The 25,418-nt window shown below is 36.8% G+C and overlaps 1 protein-coding gene across 1 annotated transcript in view; it reads left to right on the forward strand.

The window, feature by feature from the left end:
• Positions 1-24,276, forward strand: part of UBR5 (ubiquitin protein ligase E3 component n-recognin 5) — an 88,003-nt gene extending 63,727 nt beyond the window's left edge. The window contains exons 28-59 of the mRNA XM_054058523.1: positions 391-482; positions 1,490-1,636; positions 1,732-1,850; positions 1,929-2,055; positions 2,156-2,285; positions 2,504-2,664; positions 3,197-3,436; positions 3,658-3,781; positions 4,504-4,615; positions 5,705-5,836; positions 6,719-6,976; positions 7,316-7,584; positions 8,970-9,181; positions 9,559-9,789; positions 11,623-11,696; positions 12,321-12,493; positions 12,592-12,705; positions 13,158-13,378; positions 14,005-14,125; positions 14,235-14,333; positions 14,609-14,852; positions 15,436-15,547; positions 16,083-16,227; positions 16,475-16,605; positions 16,815-16,875; positions 17,055-17,230; positions 17,631-17,715; positions 19,014-19,169; positions 20,208-20,321; positions 21,723-21,867; positions 22,443-22,528; positions 23,670-24,276. Coding sequence (XP_053914498.1) covers positions 391-482; positions 1,490-1,636; positions 1,732-1,850; positions 1,929-2,055; positions 2,156-2,285; positions 2,504-2,664; positions 3,197-3,436; positions 3,658-3,781; positions 4,504-4,615; positions 5,705-5,836; positions 6,719-6,976; positions 7,316-7,584; positions 8,970-9,181; positions 9,559-9,789; positions 11,623-11,696; positions 12,321-12,493; positions 12,592-12,705; positions 13,158-13,378; positions 14,005-14,125; positions 14,235-14,333; positions 14,609-14,852; positions 15,436-15,547; positions 16,083-16,227; positions 16,475-16,605; positions 16,815-16,875; positions 17,055-17,230; positions 17,631-17,715; positions 19,014-19,169; positions 20,208-20,321; positions 21,723-21,867; positions 22,443-22,528; positions 23,670-23,882 — 4,824 coding nt within the window. The 3' untranslated portion in view covers positions 23,883-24,276. The remainder of the gene's footprint in view (positions 1-390; positions 483-1,489; positions 1,637-1,731; positions 1,851-1,928; positions 2,056-2,155; positions 2,286-2,503; positions 2,665-3,196; positions 3,437-3,657; positions 3,782-4,503; positions 4,616-5,704; positions 5,837-6,718; positions 6,977-7,315; positions 7,585-8,969; positions 9,182-9,558; positions 9,790-11,622; positions 11,697-12,320; positions 12,494-12,591; positions 12,706-13,157; positions 13,379-14,004; positions 14,126-14,234; positions 14,334-14,608; positions 14,853-15,435; positions 15,548-16,082; positions 16,228-16,474; positions 16,606-16,814; positions 16,876-17,054; positions 17,231-17,630; positions 17,716-19,013; positions 19,170-20,207; positions 20,322-21,722; positions 21,868-22,442; positions 22,529-23,669) is intronic.
• The last annotated feature ends 1,142 nt before the right edge of the window (positions 24,277-25,418 follow it).

A 25,418-nucleotide genomic window follows, 5' to 3' on the forward strand; every position in this document is an offset into this window, starting at 1 on the left:
TTTCCTTTTTAAGTAAATAAATGTGCTTCAACCATGTATTGTGTTAGTCTACTAATCTAACTTTTAAATTAATAAAATTGCATTGTTTTAATTGCTGTAACTTTTAAGTCTGCCTCCTCCTAATTGCTTTGTACTCTCAAAGTTGGCCCTGTTGGTCAGAATACGGCTGCTTGTGGATGTGGCTTTGACAAAAATTTTGGTGGAAACGGGTCTCTGAAAACACTGAGTAGTCTTAACTAACAACAAAGATTTACTCTTTAGATTTGACTTACTTCTAAGTTAAGACATCATTTTGAACAAGAACAATTTTATCGTACCCTGAAATGCTATGAGATTGAAAGCCCTGTAGTGAGAAAACTGTGCATAATATTTTTGGTAAAATTTTTTTAGGATATATTTGAATGCCGAACATGTGGCCTATTGGAATCGCTTTGTTGTTGCACAGAATGTGCAAGGGTCTGTCACAAAGGACATGATTGCAAGTAAGTATTGTGTTCTGTTTCTTATAAATAAATCAATATTTTGTAGTTTTGTTTGTTTATGGATAGTTAATATGTTTTTCCTTTGGCTGAAGTTTTCAGGTATCAGAGAACAGGAGATTAATAAAATATTTTAAATATCTTCTGCCCAGTTTTAGTTGGCAAAACTGAGCTGGGCTGAGGCTAAACCGTGACATGATCTTTTCCTTCTGCTCTGTAAGATTTATTTCATGAGTCAGAATTGAAAGAGTAACTTGAAGCAGTCTTGTACTTTTCATTTTGTAGAATTTAGAGTAAATGAGTAAGTCTAACACCCTCAAAGTGCTTAACGTTCTAAGAATAATGTATCTGAATAATACTGTTTTCATTTTGAGAGTCTGTAGGAGTTTTCTGAAGCCAGTGGATCATGATAACAGACCATCCTTTTAAACTTTCAGAAAGAAGTGTAGTGTAGTATATTAATCTAAGATCAACCGTAATAAAGGGAAAAGTGAGCAGGCAGTCAAATGAACGGTCACAATGTCTGTGATTAAACAGCCAAAGCTTTGAAGCTGCAGACGTTTTGTGCCGCTGTTACAGGATGTAAATGTTATAGCATTAATATCCAAGCTATAATAAGCTAACAGATATAGTTATAAAGAAAGATATTCTCAGCGTTGTAACAATTACTGAGATTTTACTTCATGTCATAAGGATTTCCAACTTTCCTGGCTGGAAGCTACTTTGGGGAAGAATAAATGGTCTTGCATGGGTTCTACTAAGGCACTATGAAAAGGTCTATAGTGAAACTATACTCTTAAAATGAGCATGGGAAAAAAGAATAGCGAATTCCAAGTGTATCTAGATATAAACTCTGCATTTCTCTTAAGCTAGGTTTTGACATTTCGCTGTTATAATGAATGAAACACTAGCAGGTATCTTAATGTGTACACTAACACTCTCAGCCTGTGCAGAAAATATTTGGTGTGTTATTGAGCAGTGTTGAAACTTACCTTTTCTATTTCTTGCAGGCTCAAACGAACATCTCCAACAGCCTACTGTGATTGCTGGGAAAAGTGCAAGTGTAAAACACTAATTGCTGGACAAAAGTCTGCTCGCCTTGATCTCCTTTACCGCCTGCTTACAACCACAAATCTTGTGACCATGCCAAATAGCAGGCAAGTTTATAGTTGCAATGACTAGGGCAGAATAGTTTTTATTATTTTGAAAAATGCGGTATATAATATCTCCACTAATTATTTTTCTGTTACAGAGGAGAACATCTTCTGCTGTTTTTAGTACAGACAGTTGCCAGGCAAACCGTGGAACACTGCCAGTACAGACCACCTAGAATTAGGGAAGATCGTAATCGTAAAACTGCAAATCCTGAAGGTAAGAGTTGTTTCACTGGAATAAATGGCAAATTCCATATTTCAGTATCTTTTTCTTATATTGCTTTTTTGTGTTTAGATTCTGATATGCCTGATCATGATTTAGAACCTCCTCGATTTGCTCAGCTTGCTTTGGAACGTGTTTTGCAAGACTGGAATGCACTGAAGTCCATGATAATGTTTGGCTCCCAGGAGAATAAAGACCCGTGTGTATTTACAAATAGTTGTTAATGTAAAGTTTGATCTGATATTTGAGACCTGCAGACTTACATAAAATTTATTTTCTTTCTTTCTGTTTTTTCCAAGTCTTAGTGCAAGCAGTAGGATAGGTCATCTTCTGCCTGAAGAACAAGTTTACCTTAATCAGCAAAGTGGAACTATTCGCTTGGACTGTTTCACACACTGCCTTATTGTCAAGTGTACAGCAGACATTTTGGTAAGTGCTCTTAACATAGATTTTCTGAATAATGTGATATTATAGCATATCTCAGGTGGTCCGCTTGGAGACTAATTTGAAAATTAATTAACTTCAAGATAGTTGTTTTTGTGAATTTGTAGTGTTGTGACTGTGGTCTGCCTTTGAATCTTAATGCATCTTGTTTCATGCTTCTAAATTGCACACCATTATTGGGTTGTAATAACCTGTTTCTACAGCTCTTAGATACTTTGCTGGGTACTCTGGTAAAGGAATTACAAAACAAGTATACGCCTGGACGCAGGGAAGAAGCTATTGCTGTTACAATGAGATTCCTGCGTTCTGTGGCAAGAGTGTTTGTCATTCTTAGTGTGGAAATGGCTTCCTCCAAAAAGAAAAAGTAAGTAGTGGTTGTGGTGGTGTTGGTTGTGGTGATGATTTGTTTTTTTTTTTTTTTATTTAAATATTTCTTCTCTTAAGTGAGTTGATACAAATCAACAATAGGCAGAAATATCTGAATTAATTTGCAGTCTGTAGGCAACATTGTATGGAAAGGTGCAAGCTGCAAGATTGCACAATAGCTGCAGATATGTCATGTGGCTTTTAATACAGTGCTTTTTAAACTCATTCATACTGAATGTTTCTGTTTAAAATGTTAGGATTTTTGGAGGTAGGGTTTTATAACATATTAAGATTATTTTCTGTAGTTGTTTGTCAGTAGAATATATGATATCCTTAGTCTCGGGTTCTTGAATAATGAATGTTTTCAACTGACTTGAATAGCTGTGCATATTGTTGCTTTACACACACACAGATGTATGTATCTGTTAAAGATAATTGTCCTGACTGGTTGGAAAAAATCTGATGTTGCGATGAAGTTTTTTGCACAAAGAGACATATTTGACTTCTATTTTCCATATTTCTTTCTCTAGCAATTTTATTCCACAGCCAATTGGAAAATGTAAACGTGTATTCCAGGCACTATTGCCCTATGCGGTTGAAGAGTTGTGCAATGTAGCAGAATCTTTAATTATTCCAGTCAGGATGGGAATTGCACGTCCTACTGCACCGTTTACTCTCGCTAGCACTAGTATAGATGCCATGCAAGGGAGTGAAGAACTCTTTTCTGTGGAGCCTCTGCCACCTAGACCATCATCTGACCAGTCTAGCAGGTAAAATTCAGTAAAGCTCACTATTTGTCCTTTTCAAAGATTTGTTAAAGGTGATTTTATTTTGGGTTTTTGTTAGCATTTCATTAGCAGAAGTGTGTTGGATCTTCTTATTCTGATGAAGCATTTTGGAAGTACTTTCCTTACTGACAGATTTCTACAGTAGTTTACCTCCATCGTGACAGCCAGAGGTCCACATCCACTTATTTGGGTTTTTTTTATAGTTCTAGTCAATCTCAGTCATCCTACATCATAAGGAATCCTCAGCAAAGACGAATCAGCCAGTCACAGCCTGTTCGTGGCAGGGATGAAGAACAAGATGATATCGTTTCAGCAGATGTGGAAGAGGTCAGTTCTCCTTTTCTGTATTTTTTTTTCTTCTCAGTACAGTACCGAATGCATTGGCAGATACTTTATCTGAACCAGAAGTCCACGTATCAAGACCTCCAACTTGCAAAAGTTAATGCTTAGTACTTCATGAGGTCCATTATGCCATGCGCATTCTATTTTAACAGAACCTGTAATTGTTTCGTATTCAACAATATTTAGTTATTTCGGAGTATACTAATTGAGTTGCTTTAGACAGAATTACAGTATGATTTAGGATCCAAGGCATACATCTGTAATTTGCTTTATGTGTAATCTTGAGCTATATTATACCTCCCTGTTGAAAACAAGGTCTTTCAGCATATGGTTGCTGTTACATAGATTCTGTTAGAGAACTAGAGGGTCTTCTGCCAGGAGGGTAGCTCTCCAGTATTTGAAAACTAATTCTAGGTTTTGTAGTCAGTCTTGCCCTTTCAGCATTAAAATCTAGTGTCCAAAGCTATCTTTTGTATGTGGGTTTTATTTTTTTATAATTTTTTTTTTTCTCCGCAATGCTGTGGACTATACAACCATGAACAACTGCTGTAGCTCTAAGTTCACTTTCTATTCAGTCATGAGGGTATCTTCCTCACAGGTGTTTTTTTGTTTCTTAGTTTCAAATTTTGCACTGCGTTTTTTAGAATATGTGGTTTATCTCTGATATGGAAGATATTCTGGCATAAAATTACAATGCTTTTTCCCAGGTTGAGGTAGTTGAGGGGGTAGCTGGTGAAGAAGATCATCACGATGAGCAAGAAGAGCATGGTGAAGAAAATGCTGAAGCAGAAGGACAGCATGACGAACATGATGAAGATGGTAGGTATAAAGTACATCACGCTCATTACTGCTTGGATGAACAAACTGCATCAAACCCAAGAATATCTTTGCTGTCACAAATAATGATTTGGGAGACTTGCATGAGTTTAGAGAATTCAGTGGTTTCAAATTACATACCTTGCAAAAGGAGATGGGTAAAATTGTAGATAACTTGTAGTAGGCGAACACGTGAGCACTTTTATTTTTATATCTCTACGTGAGAAGGATTTAAAAAAAAAAAACCCACAACCCCAAATGTTACTGTGTGCTTGGTTAACAAGATCTATTTTGCCTTTTGTATTTCCTACTGTAAAATGTTGACATAAACTATTTTGAAGGACTAGAAAAATAGCTGAGCTCTTGTATGGCTAATGATAGTGTAGTGGTTATGGTAGATATGTTCTCAAAAGGGATCTGAATCATGGCAACCCAGTTTTCAAACCAATCACAAAATATTAAATTATGGTTCAATATTTTGTCTACAAAATTAATCCATTATGTATGAAAATTCTTGATGTTAATATGTCTTGATTTGTATTAGTCAGCTTGGGATTAGATACCCCAAGCTATGATTTAAAAAAAAATTATCATGTGCCTTATATTTCCAGTCAGTCCATTTACTGTACAGGAAATCTGTTTATTCACTTTCTGAGCATTCAGAACATTAAATTCTCAAAACTTTAACTTGAATAGAACCTGTATTTTTTAATGAGATTTTTTTTTCAAGTTTTCATATGTTCCCTAGGCATTGGTTAACTGTCCTAATAAGTGTGCATGAAAAGTTGTGGAGTCTTTTGGCTTGAATGACTAATTCTGAATCCTTAAAGTCTTAATTTTCAGTGTATTAAATGTATATGTACAGTACAGAGTGAGAGATTCGGGGGTTGCCAGTTGCTGGAAAATAAGGGAACATACTTAAAGTCTTGCTGTATGTTTGCACTGCTTTTATGACTCTTCTCCCTGCATATCCATTAACTTCTGCTATAGTTCAGAGGCTCTGGGTTTTGTGTAATGTGTCTTATATAAGACACTACAGTCATTCCATTTTTTCCCCTTTCTAATAAGGTGGTCTTTACATTGGTTTTATAGGCAGTGATATGGAGTTGGATTTGCTAGCTGCTGCTGAAACAGAAAGTGACAGTGAGAGTAACCACAGTAATCAGGACAATGCTAGTGGGCGCAGAAGTGTTGTCACTGCAGCTACTGCTGGGTCAGAAGCAGGTACGCCACATCATCTTGTGTTTAATCTAGTTGTTTACGTTTAGACATTAGGATTAAGTTGTACAGGAAAAAAGAAATGTATTAGTGCTTGAAAATGGCTTCAACAAAGGCAGAACTGGCTTCACCTAAAAAATACTATTCTTTTCTAGACTATCTAGCACTCCAGAGATATACTGGAGAAATTACTTACTTCACAACTAGATTGGACAGAGCAAGAGTTAGCTGGTTATAACATTGTAGCAAATACCTTTCCCTTGTAGTAGTCTGGTTTTCCCTTTATTTTTTTTTCTTTTCACTTAGCTTCTTCCCTCCACCTTCCCCATATTTCCTATTTTTACTTTGCTTTTCCTTTGCCTGCAATTGTAAAGTACTATGCAGAGTTTTTGGACACGGAGATGTGCTAAAATGTGGCCAATATTTTTTGGTCTTATGGATCTAATGCATTTGTTAGCCAGAGGCTACCTTGCACTCTTGTGAAGTGAAATGAAATGTTTTCACTCATTTTTAGTGTGGAAGTTAGGTATGGTTTAAAACAAAACACAAAACTTGATCAAGCATTTTAAGGCTTTTTGAAAGAATCAGCAGTGCAGTTTGGAAGCATAATTTTTAGCATTCATTGCCTGGAGGCAGAATCAGTGAAGAATTTTTAAATCAAATTATTTCTTAGTTTATCTTATCAAATGTAAGTAATCTTTCTGCTTTTTCATGAAAATTATGGAAAATAAGCAGTATGCTATATGGATAATTTATAGTGGTACTTGAACCTTTGTAGTACATGTAGTTTCTTTTCATGGAAAAATTTCACAAGGCTGACATGATACCTGTATTCATGGGCTCATGTGCAGTTGTCTGTTACTGTTTATTTCTCATTTTCCTCAACAGGAGCTAGCAGTGTTCCAGCATTTTTTTCTGAAGATGACTCTCAATCAAATGATTCCAGTGATTCTGATAGCAGCAGCAGTCAGAGTGATGACATAGAGCAGGAGACCTTCATGCTTGATGAGCCTCTGGAACGAACCACAAATAGCTCACATGCCAATGGTGCTGCCCAAGCTCCCCGTTCCATGCAGTGGGCTGTACGTAACACCCAAAACCAGAGGACCACTAGCACTGCTCCTTCTAGTACGTCAGCCCCAGCAGGCAAGTCTGAGTAAAATGCATGAGTGTCAGTTAACTCTGGCTTTGTTCCTTCCTCCATTCTCATTTGTTCTCTTAAGTACGAAATCTTATTTGTCTTAGAAGGGCAGTGCTGACATTTTCTTGACTGTTACAGTTCTGGTTTTGAGTTTGAAACAGGAAGGATCTCTTCTGGCTCTTAGGAAAAGAGTACGCTTACTGTATCTAGTAATTTTTGCTAGTGGTGATGTCAGTATTATTTACAAGTTGGTTTCCAGAAACGTTCATTATGTCAGTTAATACAGAAAATACATAGCAAAGGCTTAATAAATTCGTTAATGTCATACCTTCTTTTATGTTTAGCAAGTTCAGCGGGCTTGATTTACATTGATCCATCAAACCTACGTCGGAGTGGTACCATCAGTACGAGTGCTGCAGCAGCAGCTGCAGCACTTGAAGCCAGCAATGCGAGCAGCTATTTAACATCTGCAAGCAGTTTAGCAAGAGCATACAGTATTGTGATACGACAGATATCTGATCTGATGGGTCTGATTCCCAAGTACAATCACTTAGTATACTCTCAGATCCCAGCTGCAGTGAAGCTGACTTATCAAGATGCAGTTAACTTGCAGGTAAGAATGTCCAGGTCTCTGTAGAGAAACATAATTTCAATACTGCTTTCTTTTTAAAAATAAAATCATAGAATTGTTCAAGTTGAAAGTGACCTCTGAAGATTGTTTTAGTCCAAATTCCCTGCAGAGTCAACAGAGAAGTCTTCTCAGGACTGTGTCTGGTTAGGTTTTGAGTATCTCCAAGGATGGAGACTCCATAGTGGCTCTGGGCAACCTGTTAACTCTCAGTAAAGAAGTGGGATTTTTGAAGTTTAAATGGGCTTTCCAAGTATTTCAGTTTGTGCCTATTGCCTATTGTCCATTCACTGGATATCACTGAAAAGGAGTCTGGCACTTTATACATAATACCTTTTTATCAGGTATTTATACACACTGATAAGATCTTCCTGAATTTATTTCTTGAGTCTAAACTGTCCCAGCTCTCTCAGCCTCTCCACATGTAAGAGAGACTAAAGTAGCTGTAGTTACAAATTCCATTAAATTATTTGTATTTCAAGTACGCATATGCTTTCAAAAAAGGAATTTGTTAGGGTTGTTGGTTTTTTTTCTTTTCAAATAAGTCTGGTAATCTCTAATAGTTAAGTCAGGATTGATTGTTTTGAAGATAATAGTGATGTCTAATAGAGATCTTTTGCCCTGTTCTTTTTGATGTGAACTGTTGAGTCTTAAGAAGAAAGTAAGGGCCAAATAATCAAATGAGATAAAAGATTTGTACAGGTGAATTTACTGTTCACTGTCTGTTCTTTTAGGGACGTGATCATCCTTTCCCTGTTATGTGCTTTAAGTTTTTATGTACTGTGCTCTTGGCTGTTGATTTTTGAAAATATATGTAAAATGCATCTTTAGAGAAAATATGTAAAAAGGAAGACCGATATCTGGCATGCATAGAAAGAAGTTTTAGAGACTAACAGCACAGGAGGAACTTGAGTGTGTTCTGGAAGTATGATCAAGTTTCTTGTAGGCCTAGTGTATAGATTGAAATCACCTGTACTGGATGCTGTTTATTTGTTAGTAGTACTGTGAGTTGGGATGTGAAAACTGGATGACAATATATTTACTTGTAATTAAGCCACAAGGTGTTTGTATGGCTCTGTTTCCACAGTGCATTGGAAGAAAAAGGCTTCTGATTTGGGAAAGCCAAATGTGCACCAAGTGATAAGAGCTGCATACCACTACAGTAAATCACCACTACAGTAAATCAGCAGTCTTAATAGAGCCTCAGGAAACTGTCCATTGATCATTCTTCTGTGTGGTTTTACAGCCTCTTTGTTTGCAGGGAATCAGGTGTAACTGTAAAAGCCATGGTAGAGCCTTATGTTGAGATTGCATCCTTTTCATCTAGTTCTTTTGTTTGCAAGACTCATTAAGTCTCTCATTTGCTATAGAACTACGTGGAAGAAAAGCTTATTCCTACTTGGAATTGGATGGTTAGTATCATGGACTCTACTGAAGCTCAGCTGCGTTATGGTTCTGCGTTAGCTTCTGCTGGTGATCCTGGGCATCCAAACCATCCTCTCCATGCTTCTCAGAACTCAGCCAGGAGGGAAAGGATGACAGCCCGTGAGGAAGCTAGCTTAAGAACACTCGAGGGAAGAAGGTATAAAATAGTTTGATTACTGCATGCAATAGGAATTACTAGTTTTACAGTCAAATCTTCACTGACTTTTTAGGAATCTTTATTTTGCAATGCAGCAGTGTAGGGTTTTTTATATTTAAGATGGCTTCCTGTGTTGCTACTATTTGGCTTATTCTGACTAGATTCATCTGGAGTGTTAACTGTCCATAATATACTGGACCTGAGCTGCTTACAGTAAAGCGTAAAACTACAATTGTTACTCTTATTATCACACTGTTTTGGGGTGTTTGGGTGGTGACATTTTACATCCATATTTTCGAATATAGAAACTAATAGCTAAAGGATGCATTCTACTGTGATGCCTAATCTCTCTTTATTCTATTCTTTTCCTTCACTAGACGCGCTACTCTACTCAGTGCCCGTCAGGGAATGATGTCAGCTCGTGGTGATTTCCTGAACTACGCGCTGTCTTTGATGCGTTCCCACAATGATGAGCACTCAGATGTTCTTCCTGTTCTAGATGTCTGTTCACTAAAGCACGTAGCATATGTTTTTCAAGCCCTTATTTATTGGATTAAAGCAATGAATCAACAGACAACATTGGATACTCCTCAGCTGGAACGGAAAAGGTATTGAGGCTGACTCATAGAAACAAAAACTTACGCTCCTTTATTTCATTCCTTGGCATTATTGCTTAGCAACTCATATAAATGTATACATATACCTAGATATCTCTCTCTCTGTGTATGCAGTAACGTGCGTATTATAAAAAGAGTATATATGCTGGTATATAATATGTGTATGTTTGATAAGCCTGTTGCAGTATCCCATTCAGATCTTTTTATGCTGATTTGTGTAAAAGCTTTTCTTACCACTGAAAATTGAGTTAGAAATCAAACTCCACAGCAGTGCCTCTAAAAGATGCACTCAGGACAATTTCTCAGCTGAAAAATGCAGTCTGCCTCTCACATTTAATGTCATAACGACTTATTTAAATTTCTGTCAAACATGTTAAGAATGGCATGGGAGAAAATGTTGAAGTCTAGTACAATGAGCTTAGTAGTTCTGTTTTCCATTTGGTTTGGAACATCTGAGATTTGCTTGATGATTTAAAGCACAGTAGGGAAGTCAATAGCTGAAAATGTCTTTAAGTTGAAAATCCCTGCTGCTCCAACTACAGCATTTTACAAAGTGCATTTATCACTTCTCAAAGTTGTAAGACTTTTTGGTTTCATAAATGTTCTTTGATTTGAAATGGCAATTACTGATCATAGAACTGTCTCTGTGGTGGTAGTCTACACTATCCGTTCCCATTTCTTTCTAAGTTTTGAGGTAAGGTACAGGTAACCTGAACAGTCATAGTCAACAGTTAAATAAATGCAAATATTTGCCCCTTCCTGCCCCTAGTTTTCAATATTGCAGGTCAAACTTAACTTTTCCTTTTCTCCACAAATTTAGTAACTGTAAAATACAAGGAATGGATGTTTTAAACATATGTTGGAGTGCTGCTTTAGTTCTAATGTTGTATTCAATGTATCTTGGTAATGTAAAGCTAGTTATGACCTCAAAATGTATACTAGAGGATGTTGCTGTCAACAGTAGTTTCCTCACAAGTAGGGATAACTTAATACACTAATTGATCGAGTTTCGTCCTGGCTGACTTCAGTAGCTAGAGCTCTAGCTTTAAGCCTTTTCCAAGCAATAATGTACTTCTGGAATCTGCTTTGTTCCCCAAAATTTACATATTTAATCCTGTCAAATACCTATTCATCAGAGAATTGCAAAGTTCCCAAGAAGAAAACTTATGAAGGCCTAAAGCTTTTCTAATTAAAGGCGAGTGGTTCAAATGCAGGCAGTCAGTTGCTTATGTTAGATAGCATTTTAGTAGTTCATGTGAAACAAAATCTTATTTGTCATAATCTAGCTTCAGAATGTATTTCATAAGGCACAAACTGCCAGAAATGAATGCTAATCAAAGTTCTTGATCCTTTTTATAATAGTGTGAAATCAATTTCTTTAATATGCAGGCTTACCTTCTGAAATGTAATCTGTGACATTTATTTTTTACAGGACCAAGTGTTTCTACACCAGTAAATTTTAGAGTAGCATTCACTCATGCATTTCTTCCACTGGTGCAGGGTTCCTAGGTATTTTTGTTTTGACATAGTCTTTACAAGCAAGCATACCAGTCACCGTCTGAAGCTGTAACTTTTTATATCAAAGTTGATCGGTGGCCAAATGGCTGAGGATAACTCTCCAAGTAGTATAGTGAGCGAGTATGTAATGAGGAGCACTCTACAATACTTTGATTTAGAGTGAGTTCGTTCTTGTTATGGATAGCTTTCAAGTACACTTACTGCTTTTATTGGTTGCTAGAGGTGTGACTGTTTTGCCTAACGTTTTCTGCAAAAGGATTGACTCTTCTTTTTCTTTTTTCTCCTTTTTTTCTCTTGCATTTTAAGAACTCGGGAGCTTCTAGAACTGGGTCTTGACAATGAAGATTCAGAACATGAAAATGATGATGATACCAATCAAAGTTAGTATACAGAAACACTTGTATAATATCCCAAAATGAGACACTTTCTTAGTGTGTTTTTACATTTAGCTGAGATTTTGAATAAATTTTGCTACTGGCATATGTTACATAAGGCAATAAAAAAAAGTCATTTTAAAGTAAGTCCTTTTAGTAAGATTTCCTTACCACTGGTACTTTACCAAATTTCTTCTTGCATAGCATAGTCTCATTTTGGAGCCCTCTTCTTGTCTCTTTTCTCTCTGAAATGCAGAATTTGTTCCCGTACTTATCAATCTACACAATGACAGAATTTAAAATTCGAATCAAAGTTAAACTGTTTTTTTATCTGATGAAACTTCTGCTGGAAATGGTAGAATGTATACTCTCTATATAGTCCATACAGTGCAGGAGTGCATGGTCAGTACAGCTGGTTACAGTAAAAATAATAAAAGTGATTACTAAGTAAATTAATAGAAGTACAAGATTTGTGGAAGCATCCTGTAGAAGTGTTAAATGAATCCTATTTCTCTAAATTTCTGTTCCTTCAGTCAGATAACGAAGAGGGAAGCATAATGGTTTTTGGTAATTAAAATCCTTTGCTTTTATAACTGTGAAAATGGAATTGAAATCTTCTCTGATATTTAGGTGCTACACTCAATGACAAAGATGATGACTCCCTCCCGGCAGAGACTGGCCAAAACCATCCGTTTTTCAGACGATCAGATTCTATGACCTTCCTTGGCTGCATTCCACCTAATCCTTTTGAGGTTCCTCTGGCAGAAGCCATCCCGCTGGCAGACCAGCCCCATCTGTTACAGGTGACATCATAGATGATGTTCTAGAAAAAACCTGCAGTTTACTTTTCATTTCTAACTGAAGTATATTACTTACTCAGAATGCTTTTGTTAATTTTCAGCCAAATGCTCGCAAAGAAGATCTGTTTGGCCGACCAAGCCAGGGTCTGTATTCATCCTCTGCCAACAGCGGGAAGTGCTTAATGGAGGTTACAGTGGATAGAAACTGCCTTGAGGTAGATTTAAAGGTTTTATGACTTTAAACAACAGAGTAGTTTTAAGCTAGTACCCTCATTCCTTAAAAAGACATGTTAATGCTTTCAGAGAGAATTTTAAGTAACCTTCAGAATGATAACTTAAAAGCCCAGTAAATGTGAAAACTTGGGTTTTTTATGAAAAGTAAACTAATTTTTTTAATTGTAGGAAGTTCTTCCGTTACTGATTTAGGGCAGATGTCAGGCAATATTTTTAAAGGCTGCAGTACAATCCCAAGTTAATTTTGAAAAGCCAATTGTATAATTACTTGTGGTAAAAAGAATGAAATCTCTCCATAGCCCAGAAGTTCTTACAGGTCAATTAAAGTGCTCACTTTCATGTGGTTTAAAAATTATATGTATATAATTATATCCTGAAAAAGCCTTCCAGACTGCTTTGAAAGTGCAATTAAATTTTGCTTCCCCTTATTTAGGTTCTTCCAACTAAAATGTCCTATGCAGCCAACTTGAAAAATGTTATGAGCATGCAAAATCGGCAAAAGAAGGAAGGGGAGGAACAAAACGTGCCTGTAGAAGAATCTGAGAATTCAAAGCCAGGGCCTTCAGCTCATGATCTTGCAGCACAACTGAAAAGCAGCTTGTTGGCAGAGATAGGATTGACAGAAAGTGAAGGACCGCCTCTCACATCTTTCAGGTAGTTTGAGTTAAAAATTACTCTATGAAGTATTACTGAACTGATAAAAGGGTATTTTTGACTCTTAAAGTCTTCTTAAATTAAAGTGGGTAGCTTACTTTGGTTTGAATTTGTAGTTTGTGTTTACTGGCTCTTGGATTGAACAACTGAATAGTCTTTAAAGAAGTCTGTGCAAACTGTGGTGAAAGTCCTGTACTACCCAATGCCCTGCTGCAGACCTACTGTGATGTCCTGGGCAGTAGAGTTTAAATACTGGAATTAACAGCTCACCATGTGTGTCTGGGGATACCGACCACACTTTATGCAGTTAGGGATTGAACTGCCCTGTCTTTGAATTACAGCCTTTTTAAAAAAACCTTACAGCCTCGATTGAAGGAAGACTAGTAACAGTGAATTCCATGTAGCACTGAAGTTACATACTTTGAGAGTAATTTCTCTTTGAGAGCCAGACTTGTGTTTCAGCTGAAACTGAGCATGTGCTTTTCTCCACAAACTTACTGTATTGTCTTGTTTATCAGAAATAAAGGACTTATTTGAAGGCAGAGGGTTAAGAAAAAATCGGAAATAAAAAAATTGTCTGAAATTTAACTTGATTTTGCTTGTCTGTCATTTTTCCCTCCTCTCAGGCCACAGTGTAGCTTCATGGGCATGGTTATATCTCATGACATGCTGCTGGGACGTTGGCGCCTTTCTTTAGAGTTGTTTGGTAGAGTATTCATGGAAGATGTTGGAGCAGAGCCTGGATCGGTATGTATTTCCCAGTATAAGGGCAGTTCCTTCTACAACTTAATGGTGAATCTCCCTCATTATTCTGATTTTTTGGTTTTTTTTTTGTTTTTTTTTTATTTATTTTAAGATCTTGACTGAATTAGGTGGCTTTGAAGTAAAGGAATCAAAATTCCGCAGGGAGATGGAAAAACTTAGAAACCAGCAATCCAGGGATTTAACGTTGGAGGTAAAAAATGTTAGTTTATCTTCTGATTTTGTTTTCATTAAAAGTTGAATTATTGCACATTGCAGTAACTTGATAGGAGAAGTTGTATTTCAGTCTGCAAGCAGGTGTCTTAAACTTTTGAGCTGTGTTGCAATCACTCAATAGTTTTTCACAGTCTGATTGGTATTTTCTGAGTCTTTGCAGAAGCATCTAGAAACTTCTCCTGAAGCTGAAAGTCTCTTGGTCTGATGATTGGTAAAAGAAAACTTTTTACTTCTCCTTTTTATTTTTCCTAGGTTGATCGAGACAGAGATCTTCTAATTCAGCAGACCATGAGGCAGCTCAACAATCATTTTGGTCGCAGGTGTGCTACCACTCCGATGGCTGTACACAGAGTAAAAGTTACTTTTAAGGATGAGCCAGGAGAAGGCAGCGGTGTAGCACGAAGCTTTTACACTGCTATTGCGCAGGCTTTTCTGTCAAATGAGAAACTGCCAAATCTAGATTGTATTCAGAATGCCAACAAGGGTACCCATACAAGTAAGTGGTGCACAGCAGTTTATCTACAGATAACATTCATAAAATCCTTGGATGCTTTTTTACGTTTAAATATTTGGCATTGTCTCAGAGATATCTAGTCAGCTCAGCATAGGAACTGTGAAAATGATGCATGATACTTCTCTGAGACAAGGAGATTGCTTTTTTTTTCTGCTTTCAGAAACAGGAATTTCTTGCTTTTCTCAAAACAAGAGTCTGCTTTAGATGGTCTCAGCTTTATTGAGCATCATCTTCTCCAGTAGGTAATAACTGTCAAGATTTTAGCTAGTAAGAGCTTATACATTTTAATATGACTACTCCACTTGGATTGTCACAAATACATTATAATGTTTTTGAAAGTTTATCTGAACTCTTGAAGTATTTTGGCATTTGTAAATTGGTACAAACACTTCAGGTTCCTTTCTTAAGTTTGGCTGAACCCATATCACTACTTTTAAGTGAAGGGGTTTTGTCTCACTGATGTCTTTCAAACTCTCTTCCAAAACTGTTACCTCCTTACACTGAAACTTAGGTAGAGAGAGAGAAGTATTAAGATCTTTAAGCTTATGAGTTTTTCCCCCTTCAGGTTTGATGCAAAGATTGCGAAATAGGGGAGAGAGAGATCGGGAAAGGGAGCGAGAGAGAGAAATGCGGAGAAGTAGTGGCTTACGAGCTGGTTCTCGGAGAGATAGGGATAGGTAAGTGATACATTTTTGGTTTGTTGGAGATACTTTGTCAAGTAGAATAATTGCTGTGGTTACCTTCAGGAAAGATACTACTACTTCCTCAAATTAAAACAATCTGTCTTTTTCACTTTCAGGAGCAATTTACAGGGTGATTTCTTGAAATTCAATATATACTTTAATTCTCTAAAGAATAATTGTGCTTACTTTAGCCTTGATTGGTTATGTCTCAACCATGTGCCATCAATGTCTTCTACTAAAACAAGAATAAAATCTTGTGTACTGGAATAAAATTGTGAGGTGATTTAGAAGCAACATTGCTGTTGATGGCATGTCTGACTGCTAATATCCAAAATACCATCAGTATTAAAATCTTTCGTTCATTTTGATTCTCTGTTTCTGAATCATTCTCTCCAAGCAGCTACGAGCAACACTACTATTCCAGCATAAAAGCTAATGCTATCTTGAATCTGTGTGCAAATTATATTGTTCCAGAAGATATTTGCATATTTCCTCTGAAATGAATACAAACTGCTCTAATTTTCTTAAGGGACTTTAGAAGACAACTTTCCATTGACACACGGCCTTTTAGACCGGCATCAGAAGGAAATCCTGGCGATGACCCTGACCCTCTTCCAGCACACAGACAAGCCCTTGGAGAAAGGCTCTACCCTCGAGTGCAAGCAATGCAACCAGTAAGACTCATCTGTCTAGTCCACAATGATACATTGTCCATTATTGTTTAAAATAACTGGAAATATTTGAAGATGTTTTTGTATTCTTTAGCATTTTCTTAATATTTTCCTTCTGCAATTGGTTGTTTAACTTAGGGGGTATCTTGTAAAGCGTTCTATATTTAAAATACTAAAAATTTCATAAAACCATATTTGAAAATGAGAGAACTGGAGGAGAACACTAACACTTATCATTCCTTATCCCCAGGCATTTGCAAGTAAAATCACAGGAATGTTGTTGGAATTGTCTCCTGCTCAGCTTCTTCTGTTACTAGCTAGTGAAGATTCCCTTAGAGCAAGAGTTGATGAAGCGATGGAACTCATTATTGCACATGGCAGGTAAAGTATCGAGAATTGAGATCAGAAATGAAAACTAAGTGAGCTACATCTAACTCTGATACATGCAACTTATTCCTTGCTTTGTTCTAGATACTTTTCTTTGAACAAGGACTTGTTGACTTTGGTTTAATCTAATCCATCTGGTTTCAGAATATGACAGTTCCTTATTGTCAAATTAAATCTGCCTTTTTTTCTTTCCCCTTGTCAAGGGAGAATGGTGCGGACAGTATATTGGATCTTGGCTTGCTAGACTCTTCAGATAAAGTACAGGTAACAAATTGTTGCACAAATTAATTCACTTAAGATCCAGTTGTGTAAGTTAATTTTAAAAATTTAAGCAACTGAGGCCAAAGGAACTTGAATCTTTGGATCTAGTTAAAAATAGTTTATTGATGTGTGTTAGTAATTGGAAATAAGTTTGTTAATTGCTATTCTGACTTTCAAAACAGGAAAACAGAAAGCGACATGGTTCCAGCCGCAGTGTAGTAGATATGGAATTAGATGATACAGATGATGGGGATGATAATGCACCACTTTTTTACCAACCTGGAAAACGAGGGTTTTATACACCAAGACCTGGTAAAAACACAGAAGCAAGGCTGAATTGTTTCAGAAACATTGGCAGGTATGCTACTCTTAACTTTCTAGTCTGTAAACATGTAAAAGACAAGTATACAAAATACTAGGGAGAGTACCAGTGATCCAAGCTGCAAAACCTTTCTCTATTATTTTTATGCTCTGTATTTCTCTGTATTCTGTGGGAATTTGCGCACATCGACTTGGGAGTTTCTTTTCCTGTTAGATTTTTATTTTTATCTCTTTTTTCACAGTCTGGAAGTTTTATACTGCAGGAAATACTTTTTTGAAATTATATGTGACCATCATGTTCTTTCAGGAATTGATAGGGCTGGAATGCCTAGCTGCAACTTGTCTCTTAAATATTTACATTTTTAATGTGAGTTTGCTGAAATATCTCCAATGTATTTTTGGTTGTAACAAAACAAAACTCGAACATTTATTTTCAGAATCCTAGGATTGTGCTTGTTGCAGAATGAACTATGTCCCATCACGCTAAATAGGCACGTAATCAAAGTTCTTCTTGGGAGAAAGGTAAGCTGAACATAGAAATTTTTAAGTTCCTTTAATTACATAAATCTCACCTTTAAAACTTGGCTCTTTTTTTCTTTACTGTGCATCTATTGACGAGCAGAGTTGATCTTGGAACTGTAAGAATGCCTTGAAATTTAATGGGGAATATTAATTTGTTAATTTCCTAGATTTTCTGATTAGATATACTAGAAGTCACTTAATTGACTGTGATGGAATGACTTGTAATAGGCTAGCCTTTGACTGTCTTCAGAAACAGCTTCCTGTCTCTCCTTCCTCTCTTCCTGAGACTGAAGACTCAAAGGGATAATGTTGGACAGCATGAGGCAATAGCATCTCAGCTCACCAAAAAGCATTTTTCTCATTATTTGGGAGAACTCATTGAATTGTAATTAAAATTTTGTCTCAAATGTAGGTATAATTTTAATTCAGAGCAGTAATTACCTACACTTAAACACTAATAAAGTACTGCACATTTCATGCATCAGTCCGTGGCATGGTGAATTCTGTCTGATGCAGCAAACTTAAACCAAGGTTTGTTGCTGCTGGTCTTTCCTTAAAAACAATGTTGATCACATAATCAGTTATCTGACACACATATGATCTGTTAATGAAAAAGGGTTAATGGCAGAAAGCTGTTCCTCTACGTGTCTCCTGGTATCTTCCCAGAGAGATTCCAGTTAAATGTTGGATACATCAAAAAACATTTTGGTTAGGTTTAGTTTAGTTATTAGATGACTTTTCTCTCCAGGCTGATAAAGAGCAGAGAAGCAAGGAACTGTAGAAAGCAGCAGGAAGTAGACATGGGTATTTGGAAACCATGGTATGCGGCTGCTGGGCCATCAGTCATTCTGATGTGTGCATGTAGCAGCAGTTTGTATGGGTTAGTGGAGGGGAACTTTCAGCGTTTTGGAGCACTGATGCGAAGTGTTTCCAGCTTCAGTCAACCTCCATCAAATGTCTGTTGATCTAGGTGATATGTGGAATAATTTGTTCTGAAAAACCCTATAAACTGTCTTCGTAACCTCTACGACCTTAACAGAAGGAAGGGCTTTAGAGGTCTGGCTTTATGTCCTGCTAATGCATTTCAGTTGAGTATTCTAACGTACCTTCAAAAGCAGGCTGAAAATAGGAGTTTGACTGCCATTATTGCCAAGGGTTTGTATGCTTTTTTACATGGGTTATGCACTGCTTTGTGCTAGTGCATAGGTTAGGCACAAATCATGTAGTTTTGAATATATTCTTAAGCAACTGGTATATTTCAAATATCTAGTTTCAAATATCTTTCTTTTTTTTTATAGGTAAACTGGCATGACTTTGCTTTTTTTGATCCGGTTATGTATGAAAGCCTTCGGCAACTTATCCTCGCTTCCCAGAGTACAGATGCTGATGCAGTGTTTGCAGCGATGGACTTGGCCTTTGCCATAGACCTGTGTAAGGAGGAGGGCGGAGGGCAGGTAAGCACAGCTAGACCTCTGTCATTTCAGAATTCAACAGCCTGCACATCTGGTAGTGTACACAGGCTGCATGCTTTTGTCAGATGGCAGAGATAATGAGAAGCTCGACATGAGCCGGCAATGTGTGCTCGCAGCCCAGAAGGCCAATCTTTATCCTGGGCTGCATCAAAAGAAGTGTGGCCAGAAGGTCGAGGGAAGTGATTCTGCCCCTCTATTACTCTCTTGTGAGACCTCATCTGGAATACTGTGTCCAGTTCTAGAATCCTCAATGTAAGAGGGATATGGAGCTGTTGGAACGGGTCCAAAGGAGGGCTACAAAGATGATCGGAGGGCTGGAGCACCTTCCCTATGAGGACAGGCTGAGAGAGTTGGGCCTGTTTAGTCTGGAGAAGGCTCAGAGGAGATCTTATAGTGACCTTCCAGTACCTGAAGGGGGTCTACAGGAAAGCTGGAGAGGGGCTGTTTGTAAAGGCTTGTGGGGGTAGGACCAGGGCGAATGGGTATAAACTGGAATGAGGCAGATTTAGTCTACACATCAGGAAGAATTTTTTCACTATGAGAGCGGTGAGGCACTGGCACAGGTTGCCCGGGGAGGTTGTGGCTGCCCCATCCCTGGAGGTGTTCAAGGCCAGGTTGGATGGGGCCTTGGGCAGCCTGATTTTAGTAGAGATATCCCTGCCCATGGCAGGGGGTTGGAACTAGATGATCTTTAAGGACCCTTCCAACCCCAACTATACTATAATGCTATGATAATATTTTATCCTTCCTAGATTCAAATACAGTGTTCTCCTTTAACAGTAAAGTGTGGGTTTTTTAACTTGATGATGATCTAGTGCCCACAATTAAGCCTGGATAGCATAGTCACTCCTAGGGAATCTTTACAGCAAACCTGCAGTAGTAAATTTTGTTTAGTTTTAGAGGGTTATTAAACAATAAATAACTGAAATAAGCATACTGAACATACTGTGGTCATCGTAATAATCTTAATTCCTTTTTTCTTTTTTTTCTTCTTAAATGGTCCTTGTTACTTTGCCGTAGGTTGAACTTATTTCCAATGGTGTAAATATACCAGTCACTCCTCAGAATGTATATGAGTATGTCCGGAAATACGCAGAACACCGAATGTTGGTAGTAGCAGAACAGCCTCTCCATGTAAGTCTTTGGTGGAGTGTTTGTTTTTTTATAAAAAACAACAACAAAAAAAATCTTTATCATTTCAGTCAGTTAATTCTTCTCATTATGGTATTGCTCGTGAGGTTTCTTTTGAAGTCTTGACAGCTTGATTAAAATACTTAATTTCCTTTTTTTTTTTCTTTTTTGTAATTGTATAGCTGTTTATGCAACCCTGTGAGGACTGAGTACTTCAAGCAATTTCTTTTTTTTTTTAATAGAATGAAAGTTAATTTCTATTAAACTTGATCTCATTGTTTAAGCATATATGTTTATTTCTTGAGGTCAGATAACATGTATCCTCTTGGAATTTTTGCTTTGTATTTAGCAGCTACTTTGTTCTAATAATCTGACACCTTTAATTGGTTTAGCTTTATTAAAAAAGATTAAGAAGGAGTTTCAAAATACTTAAACATGACCTTGAACATCTGACTCTTATCCTTATTTTAAAAGGGAAAATCAGTTATGAAACACACAACTTTGTTCTTATTTTACTAACCTGGCAAGAAACCTAACAATTGACCATAAAATTATAGTAAAAATAATTTGTTTTTTAAAAACCTTTTAAAATAAAGGTTATGGAATACTGTGTTTTTGTAAATAGTTAATGAAAGTACAGGACTTAGGATCGCTTACTCTCTGTCATGTGATACTACATCTAAACTTGGCTATTCCTGCTGACTGTGTTTTCCTACTGCGCTCCTGAGATAAACGGTCAGACTGCTAGATAACCTCTGGGCAGTTTAGGTCCAAAATTCTTAGAGGAAGAACATGTCCCTGGAATTAAGCTACTTGCTCTTGATGTCTGCCTATGTGGCTTTTGAATACTTAAGTACAACTCGTTTATTTTAAGAGTTGAAAGTCATAACGTTTGTGTTCATTTTGGAATTTAATAAAATTAATTCATTCTTCCATTTAGAAAATGGAATTTCTAATCTCTTTCAGGATATTGCTTATTTATGTAAAATATATATGTATGTTTGTGTATAACATTTTTAAAGCAGATTTGGCATTGAGTGTCCAGGGAAGCAAAGTAAAAGTGATGTGCAAGATGCATTTTTTGTAATACTTGTGAGATTCAGTATAGGGCAGCAAAATACCTGAACTTTTTAACTATCGAGAGTGCTGGTGCTCCTGGTGAAATATTAGTTTAAACCATTACTGCTTTCTTCTGCAATAGTAGGTAGAGTTTAACAGATTAAAGAGTTCTTTGTTTCAGAAAACATGCATCTTGGATAGTAAAGCTTTGAAAGAAAAGAACAGCTAGGAGAATAATAAATTTCGAGTCAATAGTGGATTTCACGTGGAACTTTCAGTAATGCATTTAAAGTCGGTCTGAAAGTGATAATGGCTATAATCTGAATCTTGTGGTTTTCACTTAAGGCAATGAGGAAAGGTCTCCTGGATGTACTTCCAAAGAATTCATTAGAAGATTTGACAGCAGAAGATTTCAGGCTTTTGGTAAATGGCTGTGGTGAAGTGAATGTGCAAATGCTAATCAGTTTTACTTCTTTCAACGATGAGTCAGGTATGAAATAACTTATTCAGAAAGAGAGTTGCAGGATAACTTAACACTGTTTGTTCTGTGTGGAGTAGAATTACCAGCGTTAAACTTAAACTACCTCTTCAAATTTGACATTGGTTAATAAGTCACTTAAAGTCCTAATAAAATTATTAGTGTTTTTACATACCTTTGAAAATATTTACCTTCAGTGGAGAGGGAGGAAGCACATTTTGGAACTTTGCTGTCACTTGATGTTAAATACAAGGACTGTATTATGTATTCCATCTGAAAGGTCTGACCTAACTTAGAACTGCAAATGTGATGGATGCAGCCTAATATTTCTAACATAATTTTTGAACTATATTTAGCTGTTGTTAGGCTTTGTTGAGGAGGGAGTTGTACTGAGGTGTTTCAGAGTTAGCCTTTAGATTAAAAAGTGTGCATATTAGTTTTATATTTACTATTGTCTCCAGTAGCAGGACTTCATGAATGAGATTGTATCTAAGATCTTGCAGTTCATATAAAACAGATCTCTGAATATTTATTGTCCAATGTACCAGCTGAACCAGGTATTTTTTTTTTTTTTTCCCCCCACACAGGAGAAAATGCTGAGAAGCTTTTGCAATTCAAGCGTTGGTTTTGGTCTATAGTTGAGAAGATGAGTATGACAGAAAGACAAGATCTAGTAAGTTGTCCATTCCCAGTGGAAATATGCAGAAGAACTGGAAAAACTTTTGACATCAACACTGTTTCTAACTGTATCTGCCTGCAGAGACTGTATGTGAAGAGTTAAGATAGCAGAGCAGGGTAGTAAGGTCTGATTAGACTTTCAGTTCTGGAAATATCAGGTGTGAATTCTAGACCTTCCTTCTTGCAGCTGAAAGTAAGCATGGTGTGTCCTTACCCGTATCCACAGGTCTCATGGAAACACACTTACCATCTCTGCACAGTTGTTCTTAGGCTGAATAACTGTCTAGTCAGATGTGTTGTGGGCTACTAGGGTTTTGAGGTTGAGTTCTCTTCCTAAATAGTTTACTCTCCTGACTAATGTGTATCCTGAGGTTAACGCCTGTATCCTTTCTGTAAGATGTCAATAATCGTATTCCCTCCTCCTCAAAGCCCTTTAAGAGTAGCTGATGAGAAGCATGAAAGAACAAGATACTGTTCCAGGGGTTTAATTTTGGAAAACTCATCTGTAAATTGTATTAATTGTACACTTATTCAAACTATTGCTTTTAACCCCTTTAGTACTTGAGGTACTATCTTTCCTTTACAGCTTTTTAAAAGGAAACAAAGGCTAATCTGCAAAGTGGAGAATCTAGGGCACATTTGTTAAGGAATATTTATGGTTACACTTTGGTAGTGACTCTGCTCTCCAAGTCAGTATTTCTCCATCGAGACAAAAAAAACAGCTAGTCTCTGTTGCCGCCTTTTGTCTGTTCAAGTACTGTATTCCATAGTCACTGATTTGTGAGAGACTGATTTGTGGTGCATTCTGTATTGATGGCAGTCACCACCTTCCCAGATGGATCTGGGGACATTTCATTTACTAAGGATTTTTTTGATACAGGATCATTTTTAGCGTTGCTTTTATCAGTTTTAACAGAAGTATATGATATAATGAGCAGTTAAAGGAAGGAAGTGAAGGAAGCTACTAAGAAAGCGTGAAGCATTACCACTGAGTTTAGTTTGCCTGTTGAAAAGAACCTAATATGATCAAACTTGCTGTGACTGCACAGTTCTTTAACCTATTCCTACACAACATGTAGGCAATATGAATTTTAGCCATGTACAGCAAAATTTTAATTGCCATCTCCTTTTTTCAGGTTTACTTTTGGACCTCAAGTCCATCTTTGCCTGCTAGTGAGGAGGGATTCCAGCCTATGCCATCAATCACAATAAGACCACCAGATGACCAACATCTTCCTACAGCAAACACTTGCATTTCTCGCCTTTATGTCCCACTCTATTCCTCTAAGCAGATTTTGAAACAGAAACTATTACTCGCCATTAAGACCAAGAATTTTGGTTTTGTGTAGAGTATAAAAAGTGTGTATTGCTGTGTAATATTACTAGCTAAGTTTTGTAGATTTTTCCATTTGTCTATAAAAGTTTATGAAAGTTAATGCTGTCATACCCCTGGTGGTACTTTAAAGATTTAAATGCAAACATTCCTGTCCTAAATTTGTAACATAAAGGCCTAAGGAGCACTGGCAATACCTGATTGCAACAGTTTGCCAGTCAATAATTCCTTTGCCTAACCCCAGCCAAAGATGACAGCAGAACAATATAATTTACACTGTGATTTATCTTTTTGCTGAGGGAAAATATGTAACATGTTCTGAAAATTCACTGCTGCCTTTGTGGAAAGTGTTTCAGCAAAGGTTCTTGTATAGAGGGAGTAGGGAATTTCAAAATAAAAAAATAAGTATGTTCTGTGGTTTATTTTAACTTTTTTTTTTTAATGGTGTTTAATTTGTGGTTGGCTGCAGTTGTGTATCATGTATATTGAACTTGTAAAAAGTTCCTGACAGCTCAGATCCTGGAGTTGGGATCGTTCACTTAAGAAACCACTTTCATTGCAATTTTTGTTCTGATTGCATTGAACTCTGGCACATCAGATACCATCACTAATATTTTGCATGTAATCTGTACCTTTTAGTGGTTTTTTTTTTTTTTTTTTTTTGTACATATGATGAGGCCAATGCACAGTATTTCATAGTTCACAATCAACATTTTTGTATCCCTGTTTCAGTGAACAGACAGTCAGGAGATTGTTCCACTACCAGTTCTAACACGACACTTGTACTACGTTATCTAACTATGTAAACTCAGCCTGGGCACTTTCTGGTAACTGTAAAATGTTTATAAGATCATGATTATTGAAGATACATTTTGGAAAACTTTAATGTTCGTGACCAGCTTAACTTCTTTTGTATCTAGCCTTTTTTTAAGTACCTTGTTACAGTTTTTTAATAAAGAAATTACAGACAAAATACCAAGTCATACTGAAGAAACAATAGTTTTTATTTACTTAGCCATTTGTACTTTAGCTAACAGCATACACTAAACATAGTTGTTCATTAAAAATCTGAATTTTGTAACTGAAAAATTGACCTGCAGAAGACGTTCAGCCCACATTTTACAGTTAGCAGAGAATCCTGAGTGAAACAGGCCAGGCAACCCATTCTTTTCACAGAATTGCTTTGGGGAAAGTGGCTTGTTCTGAAAAATCTCAAGGTAATGAGGTTAGAATAAAATTCTCAAACTGCATTGTAGTGGGTTCTACTGTATGTTCACTTTTGAAGTGGTTGGTTGCTTTTGGGGAGGGCAGTCTTTGATCATAACCTAGGACTTGTTTTCCCTAAAGCTCGAGAGATTTTGTTGAAAGTTAGGAAGTGATTAATAAATGAAGGAGCTACTTTTTCTATGTCAACAAATTTCTGAAAGCTTAGCAGACTGAAATATCGAAGGTTAAGAGCTTTTGTGGTGGTGATGTTTTCTCCCTCTGTTGTTTCTCCAACCCCATGAGTCCATATTAGTTTCCCCCCCCTTTTGCTGGGAAAAGCTAAAGA

The sequence above is a fragment of the Cuculus canorus genome, chromosome 2, assembly GCF_017976375.1.
Source record: "Cuculus canorus isolate bCucCan1 chromosome 2, bCucCan1.pri, whole genome shotgun sequence".
NCBI classification, from domain to species: Eukaryota; Metazoa; Chordata; class Aves; order Cuculiformes; family Cuculidae; genus Cuculus; species Cuculus canorus.